General features: G+C 31.8%; 1 protein-coding gene across 1 annotated transcript; it reads right to left on the bottom strand.

Moving 5' to 3' along the window:
- Positions 1-2,642: 2,642 nt before the first annotated feature.
- Positions 2,643-6,707, bottom strand: LOC112527919 (zinc finger protein CONSTANS-LIKE 16-like). Its single transcript, XM_025138776.1, has 2 exons — positions 5,516-6,707; positions 2,643-3,051 (listed from the first exon to the last, which is right to left on the bottom strand). The coding sequence occupies exons 1-2, from the start codon at positions 6,611-6,613 to the stop codon at positions 2,800-2,802; spliced, it is 1,350 nt and encodes a 449-aa protein (XP_024994544.1). The 5' UTR covers positions 6,614-6,707; the 3' UTR covers positions 2,643-2,799.
- Positions 6,708-9,223: the final 2,516 nt, after the last annotated feature.

Consider the following 9,223-nt stretch of genomic DNA (forward strand, 5'->3'; position numbering starts at 1 on the left):
CGCCGGAAATCCGCCGAAAATTCCTTTTTCCGGCGGATTTCCGGCGGATTTGGCCGCCGGAAATAGTGGGTTTTTTGGTAGTGTAACTGCATATGATAGATCTATGTATTTACCTATATAGGTTGTATGTGTACATATGGATCTATATGTGTGTGTATATTTGCATATGTATATGTCCATGAAATATCATATACACACATATAGATCCATCATATGCCGTTAGCAACCAACACACATACATGCACATATACATATAGACACATACAAACAAAGATATACATGCATTCATATACATATACACACATACATGCATAGTATATAACATATGTATACACATGTACATATAGGGGTTAAATCAAATGAGAACCACAAATTTGTTACAAACCCGTAAGAATCGATACAAAATATTTTTCTACATGATATTTTTTCATCAAATGTTAGGATTTAAAATATTGTTTTATATATATTTTTTTCACAATACGATAGCTTTACATGTATTTGCTTCACCAATTGAATATTTTATACACGTATTTTTCTTTTCACTAAGTGAACAATTTTTTTTTTAACAATAAACATATGTGAAACTATATCTTAAATGATTGGTTTTGATGAAAAAAATCATGTAAAATAATATTTTTATATAGATCCTCACGGGTTTGTAACATATTTGTGGTTCTCATTTGATTATCATCGTGTACATATATACATGATACACATATTAATTAAGTAACATATAGACATGCATACATATACATTTATACTTACACATATAACAAAATATACAAAATCAATTAAATTAAAACTCATATGGATAACAGAAACCTAAAAGATCACAAAAATCCACAAGGCCATCGTAATTACTGGCAAATTAACGATGGATTGTCCAAATCCGTCGCCAATCACCTACGGCCACGTGAATTTTAGGCTAAAAAAATAAAAATAATTTTTTTTATGATCCATAGTAATATTAAATGTCACCGACAAAGAAATTGTCGTTGAGGAAAGTGTCCATGATGGACTAACCGTTGATGTTCCGTTGGAAATCATCGATAGATTCTAGCCGTTGGTAATGTCCTTTGGTAAAAGTCTATGTTTTAGTAGTGATAGAACTTGTTAAGTCGTCTAATTTCGTTCTAACAACTTATTGTAACACATTTAGATATACTAGGTGTATCTATGTACCCTTGCAATTCGAAAAAATAGTGTAGAAACAGAAGAAATTGAGGTGAACGTTAGATTCATATTAGTCACCCTTTATTTGTTGCTTAAATGTATGTGTACATGTGTTGTCATTAACTTGAAAGCTAGAAAGAAGAGAATTCTGTTTTAGAAAACTAAGGGGCCGTTTATCAAACATTTACCCGGTAAGTGTTTCCTGGTAAAATTTAACACTACCATTTACTTATCGTGTAAGATTTTAGTCCACAAAAACAGTATCGTATGCAATAATTTACCCGGTAAGCACTTACCGTGGTAAGAGTTGTTGCCTTCACTTACCAGGTAAGACTCTTGGTTCTTGTCTCGCTCTTACCGGGTAAGATTCTTGGTTCTTACCAAATTCATCCGATAAGGTAATATGATTTGGTGTTTACTTACCCGAGTAAGCGTTTGATAAACGACCTCTAAATAGATAAAAAATTCGTTACATGAGAGTTGGTTTTATTGGAGAGATTTTTTATGGGGGAAGGGAGTGGAAAGTTATATATGGTTTAATGAAACTTTATAACATGAACATTAAACTTATAAAAGAATAATTAAAGTGATGTTTTATAATAGAGCATAGATGATACACGGTCTTTGATTCCATAAGCTTAATGTTACTTTCAAGTAATGTATTAAGACATCTTAATTAGGTTCTTGAAATATTTAGGGGTCGTTTACCTAAACACTTACCCGGTAAGTGTTACTGGTGAAATTCAACACTATGGCTTACTTACTGGATAAGATTTTATTCACCAAAACGCATTGTATGCAACAATTTATCCCGGTAAGCGATGGTAAGAGTCGTCGCCCTCACTTACCGGATAAAACTCTCGATTATTGCCTTCACTCTTACCAGGTAAGATTCTTAGCCATTGTCATATTCATCCGATAAAGAATATGACAAAGTACTGTTACTTAATAAGCGCTTATCCGAATAAGCATTTGATAAACGGCACATGAAATTTTTTCCTCCCTATGACTATCATATTGAACCTTTTTACAATTGTATCTTACCTCCATAAACTCAAGTTACAAATGTATTAGATCGTGGTTTAACTATGTGATTAATTACCTCATGGACATATATAATCAAGGGTTTATAATCACCATGAAAACATGTGAAAAGAGATAAAAAGGCAATGGAAAAGGGCAATTGTTGCTGATTTGATGGTTTTAATATCTATTTGCACAAATGAGTCCACAAAAGCTAACCATAATGGTGGTGTCTGATTGGTTTAAGCTTGGCTCCAAAGGTCAAAAGTACCTGGAGGTCCCAAGTTCAAATACAAGGAGGAATAAAAATCTTTGTGGTCATGGAGGTTCAAATACGGTGACTCCAAGCTATCTACAAAGCAGGTGGTCGTCGTGAGATTAGTCGACTCGCATAACAGGTTGGATATCCAGGTTAATAAAAAAAATGAGTCCACAAAGCCAACGTATGGAAAGAAGCACAATACAAATTGTCTTTCTTGGATCTTTTCATTATTGAATTTGTATGAACATTCTTGATTAGAACAACCTAATCAAGCATAGAGCTTACCTTACAAAATTGTAAGATGGATATATAAAGTGTTAGAAAGATATGTTGTTTGTTAATTATTTGCCAAGTATAGGAAACCCTGAAGAAGATGCCCGTTTTACAAATCTTCCTTTCATTCTAGGCCTCTTCTCTGCATTCAATTTTCGTACCTCGTACCTTATTTTCTTTGAAAACAACCTTGTTCGTCGCTTTTCTCTATACCTCGACACTCTAGCCTGTCTTCCTCCATCTAACATCGCCGGGTTCCCAGCCATCATGCCCATATCTCCATAAGGATGATGATGATGATGCATTATCCCACATCCACCCTGATACATCAAAATATTTAAAGTGTTTAACCAGATAGTTGTATAAACCTTTATAAAAACATAAAATAAAAGGTAGAATCAGTATCTAATTGTTCCATGTTACTGATGCATCCGACAAAACATATCATAATTTTCTTCAAAAATTATAAAAAGATTGTAAAGAAAAGTTGATTGCATAAAGTTAATCTTAAAGTCATTTAAATCATACATCATATATATAGGTTATATAAAGCATGTAATGATATATTTTTATGCTTTTTACCAATTATTACCAAGTTTTTGTATCATAACTAATTGCTTATTCCATTAGTTAAAAAAAAGGTTGACTACGTAGGCAATTAAATAGAAAAAGAATGTTAATTATTTATACTATATTATAAAGCAATTGACAAAAACTCTTGAAAACTAATTTTTATGCATGAAGTACTGTTTATTAATGCATATTACTTAAAATTCAAGGTTACAAACAAATTGTGCGTAAGTACAACTTATTAAAGCTTCATGTAATTAACTGCAGATAATCATAGTCAAATATAAAATAAACATTTCATTTTTAATATAAAAAATCTAAAATATAATTAAGATAATTATTGAGTTCTCACATAATACTTAGTTATTATTCTTATAAAAAATTATATATTATTAAATTAAAAATAAATTACTCCGTTATTAAATCTAAATATAAATTATAATAAAAAAGTGAATTAAAGAAATTACACGAAAAACAAGAATTTTTAAATAGTTAATATGATTATAATATTGATATATTTATTTTCGAATTTTTATGATATTTTCAAATTTATATTTTATTCAAAAATAAAAACATTATCCATTTCTCAAAACCACATAAAAACAATATTAAAACATCTATAAAGACGAAATAAAATAAAACATTAAAATAAAAATATATCTTGTTATATTACACGAGTACCCTTCTAGTAGATTAAATATATAAAAATTGTGTACTATAATTACTAATTTAATTTTAACTAATTATTAATTAAAAAAATGGTTTGACTAGGTACACATAACTTATACCAATTGAATAATAAGGGGTTTTCTAACCCCACCCCCTGCTATGTATTTGACCCTAGATTTTCTTCCCCTCCTACTAAAACACTAAAAAACATTATAATAAGTTTATTTTATTTTTCAATTTTAACTCTTAAAATTTTTAGTTTTAACCCTTCAATTTTTTATATATTTTTCTATTATATCCCTTATGTTTTTTTAATCTTATATTATAATTACATATATTAATTAATTAATAAAATATTAAAGATACATATTTTTTAATAATTATATAAATTCATTAACTTCATATTATTATTAATTAATAAAATATTAAAAATATGTAATTTTTAAATTATATATTTGTATATGAATTTTTTTCAATATTTATATTTTATATCTTTATAAAAACTTATTATATTTATTTACTTCTTTATTTTTATTTTATACCCTTATGATATTTATATAATTACAATTCCATAATTAAATAAAACGATGTTCAAATAAAAACGTATTTTGTTAGCATATTTTATTTTATATACAATTATATATGTTAAAGTAAATAAACAAAAGATTATATATTAAATTTAGTATATAAATGAATATAAACGAACGGTAAACAAACGAACGTTCATGGACATAAATGAACGAACGAGACTCTTGTTAATGTTCGTTCGTTTAATTAAACGAACAAAAAAAATTGTTCATGTTCGTTCATTTATTAAATAAATGAACATAAACGTTCGGTTCCTTTACAGCCCTATAAGTAACTAGAGAATATGAAGTATAATTTAAAAATTAACAAGTATATTAAAAAATGAGTATGTAAGATTAAATAAAGAACTATAAAAGTATAAATCGTAGATATTAAAAATATTTTTTCATACTATATATAATATATAATAATATAATTAAGTCAAAAACTATTCAATATTGGACTCATTTCGAAGGTATTAACGAGACGATTATAATGGTGTAACTTGTTAAAATAAAAATGTATTTTTTAAACATATTTTAATTAATATACGATTATGTATGTTAATTTAATAAATGTGTAAAATGAAAAATTTAAAAGTAAATGACATAAAGTAAATTAATTAACTAATTATATGAGTATAAAATGTAAATTTAAAATTATTATTTTAAAAAAATTTGTTGAATGTGAGAGAGGGTGAGTATGTGAGGGAGTGACTTTGTGAGAGAAGGGGGTGTAGAAAATGACGTGAGGGACCCCTTGAATAAATATCTAAAAGATCTCTTTTATCATTAATATATAAAGAAAAAAACAAAAGGGTGTGTAATTTTATTTGTTTTATTTATTCGTATATAAATATTATATTTTTATGAAAATAAAATAAAATAAAGTTGTACTTGAAAACACAGAATATCTGTTTTTTCTTAAATAATTTGTAAAAAATAGTTGATAAATTGTATGATAGAAAAGTAGACCTACCATGCACTCCGGCCAACAATCATCGGGGTCCAACTCCGGCCGGTCACCGGTGGTCCATGGAGATCTTTGCTCATCCCAAGCAGCAATAATTCCTTCATAATCAAGCTTTAATATTCTTCTATTCTTCTTAGTCTCATCATCGTATTTTTCTATATTAATATCCATATGATAACCTTCATCTTTCATCAAACCTGTATGATCTCCACCACCACCGCCGCCGCCACCAACACCACCTTCCACCGCCACCTTCTCATCTTTCTCCTCCCATAATGGCGAATCATAATCAAAGCTCAACTGAAACGGCTCTCTCATCATCTCCATCTCACTTTCCACTAATTCACACTGCATCTCGTGATCTTCTTCAACCTTTACTCTCTCCAAACACTCGTCGGAATCCTTCTCTCTGCAATCCAACAACCCTAATCCCTCCATAGCAAACGACTCCTCATCAAGACCCTTACCCAATAAGCTTTCCACATCGGCGGCGAACTCCGCCAGTTCCATGTCGGATGGAAGTATCAACCCGTTCAAATTATTCAAATCAAACGTCATTTTCGACCCATTATGACGATCACCATCCACTGGAGTTGTCGCCTCCGATTGTTTCACCGGCCTCGCCACGTCAGTCGAGTTCCCAGAAAGACAAAGCTCCGCCGCAAATGGGTCAAACACCGGAACCTGATACAGAAGCTGTTCTTCAGATGTCACGGCGGTGGTCTCATCACTTCCGATCTCCGGCACCAAGTCAAGCGGATTGAAACTCATACTGCTTTCTTCAGATTTCAGCGTCTGACGAGATGCATGCTTGTGATGGCTGCCGCCACGAGGGGTCCGAGGTTTCTTGGTGAAACCATGGTGCCACGGCGGCGGTGCTGGTTTCTCCAACGACGAAAGCTTCAAAGAAGCCACCTTTAAACGAACCCTTTCATGGCGACGAGCCAAAGGATTCGCGGAATGAACAGAAGCATCACACGATTGGCACAAGAAAGCATCATCGGCGGCACAATACCACCGAGCACGCTTTCTTATGCAATTATCACAAGCCCTCGCCGTTTTTCCTCCTACAACGTTGGCCAGTTTCTTGTCCGATGAGACCATTTGGTAGGGATCGATCCGAAGTGTTTTTTCGATTACAATTTATGGAGTTTCTTGAGGAGATCTATGATGGGATTGTAGGTTTTTGTTTGTGCGTGAGACCCACTGCGTGCACTTTTTACAGAGAACAGTGTGGTAGTATACAAGGGGTTTATAAAGGATGAAAGGTAGATGCAGTTGTGTAGGTTACGTAGGTCCCATAAAAACACCTTATCTTCATTTAATTGGCCAATTTATGAACTCCATCCTTGAATTTGTTTTGCCATTGGTTGCCTTTCAAATCTTTGGATTTCTTGTGGGGTCCAATTCTTTTAAGCATTGGTTCCCCATCTCATTTGTATTAAATGTGATCTTTGTAGTACAAATTTTTAATTAATTAGTGTTTATATATAATGAATTAATAAAGTAGATGATGCAAGAAGATAGATGGTCTTCTAGGTTAACATTTTTTATAGCTATATATAGATTTAATTGAGATTAAAAAGATACCTTAAAAATCACACAATCTTGATTGTAATTAATGTCTTGTGTTATGTGATTGGACTAAAACCGAACAAGAATAAGGTAATTGATATCGTTAGAGTTTTAGACTTAAACCCTTTTCTTCTATTTATATTGATGGAATCTTGCTTTTTTTCAATGTTTTTTTGAAAATTAATATAGGGTTCTACATATTCTCAAATGGTAATAGAGTCAAGGTCTATGACACTAGGGATTCGACAGTTTAGGGCAAATCTGTACATGTATATCCCCTCTTCACTCCCTTCTCGATGCTCTAAGACGATCTATGTCCGTCTAACCCTCCATAAATAGAGGGGGTATGCTAGAGTTATTCATCAACTAGGCTTGCGTCGATTCTTTGTTTAAGAGCTCTTTTGAAGATTAATATAGGAGTTTCACATATGTTATGGTAAACAAAAATGGGCAGATTACATGAAAATAAAACGTATTTTGGTATGATAACTCCTAATTTTCAAGTGTTCAGTAAAAACATAAAACTAATTACCTTTTGGTTTAATCTCGTATTATTGTATATGTCGTGTTATTGTTTACTTAATGAATTGATTTTACGTGTTAGACAAGTCTATTTTGAGATATCAACATGATAACCCTTTTAAAAATTGAGGTTAACGAATCCAAATAGGACTTTTCTTTGCATTAGACAAAAATTATCATATTTAGAGATTGAAAAGGAAGGGGAAAAGTTATTCATATAGGTACGTATATGTTCTATGTGTTTGTGTTTTTCTTGTTTGTGACGTGATATGCTCGTTAATGGTATATAAAGAAACTTGTAAATGATGCATGTGCGTTTATGTGTATGATGGTATGTATGTTTGTTATATATACAAAAGAGACTACTAAATAGGAAAACTTTTTCGGCGAGCATATATGCCGGAAAAGGGATTATTGGCGTATTTCCGATTGGAAAAACCACCGTCGAAAAACACTTTTTCTGGTGGAATTTCTGACGGGTTAACTGTTTTCGATGGTGAAAGTCTATTTTTAGTAATGGAAAGGAGATGGTTTGTGCAAAAGGATCTACGACCAACAATACTTGAGTTGGTCCACATTACCCACCCCAAAGTCACCATGTATGTGATAAATTAAATACAAAACGTCCCGCTAGATGGTTGGGTTAAAAGTGTAGTGCATATAATGAACTAAATCCCTTTGTGACTCCTATAAAGTAATATTGTAACTCCTGTAATGCCCAAAGGAATATTCTAAGGGAGCGTTTGGTTCGTAGAATGGAATTCGATGGAATTGGAATTCATCAAATGAATTTGACTTTGAGGGAATAGAATGGAATTTGAAGAAATTTGATCATGTGTTTTGATTGCGTTTGGTTGGATGGAATTGGAATTTTTTTTGTTTCGTTCACGGAATTCAACGAAAAAATTACAGGCAAAAAAAACAGAAATGGATGGTGAAAACCGAAACTTTCGGGCCGGGTTCGGGGACATCTTATTGGGGACAGGGTGGGGATCGGAGACGAATTCGGGGATTTAGCGGGGACGGTGATCATCGGCCCGGCCCCTACCGATATGTGTATATATATTAATTTTAATTTATATACATATATATATATATATGTAATATCATTAAAAGAAAATAGTAACATTTAAATTTAAAAAACTTTTATCCACTTTACTTCAACAACCCAAATAAGGCTCACGAAAAGTCTATTTATTTGTTTAATTGGGAAATCGTGATTTTAGTTGTATGATGTTTGAAGTTCTTTTTAGTTTTATATTGTAATCTAATACATTGTTTGTAATTGGTTCGATTATGTTTGAGACATTTAAACTTGCATCTTTAAAAAAAATTGTAATTTACTTTTAGTTGTGAAAATTAACATATTGTAATTTTTTTAGATCTGTTTCGGGTTTCGGTTTCGGGTTCGATTACAACCAACGGTGAACGGGAATTTTTTATTTTTTTTACCTTAACGGGTTCCCCAACGGGGATCGGGGAAACCGTGGGGACCCGATGATGATCCCCAATAAGATCCCCGACGGGGATCGTGGTGGTCACGGGGACGGTTTTAGTTATCGGTTTCGGGGACGGAATACCAATAACCGGCCCGAACCTGACCCGTTGTCATTCTTA

This window comes from Cynara cardunculus (assembly GCF_001531365.2).
Source record: "Cynara cardunculus var. scolymus isolate 2C chromosome LG 15, CcrdV1, whole genome shotgun sequence".
In the NCBI taxonomy this organism is placed as follows: domain Eukaryota; kingdom Viridiplantae; phylum Streptophyta; class Magnoliopsida; order Asterales; family Asteraceae; genus Cynara; species Cynara cardunculus.

Excerpts from the sequence above, each read along its gene's own strand:
- LOC112527919 (XM_025138776.1), bottom strand. The coding sequence starts at position 6,613 with ATGGTCTCATCGGACAAGAAACTGGCCAACGTTGTAGGAGGAAAAACG. Across the intron at positions 3,052-5,515 it reads ATTGTTGGCCGGAGTGCATG|GGTGGATGTGGGATAATGCA; the intron begins GTAGGTCTACTT and ends TTGATGTATCAG.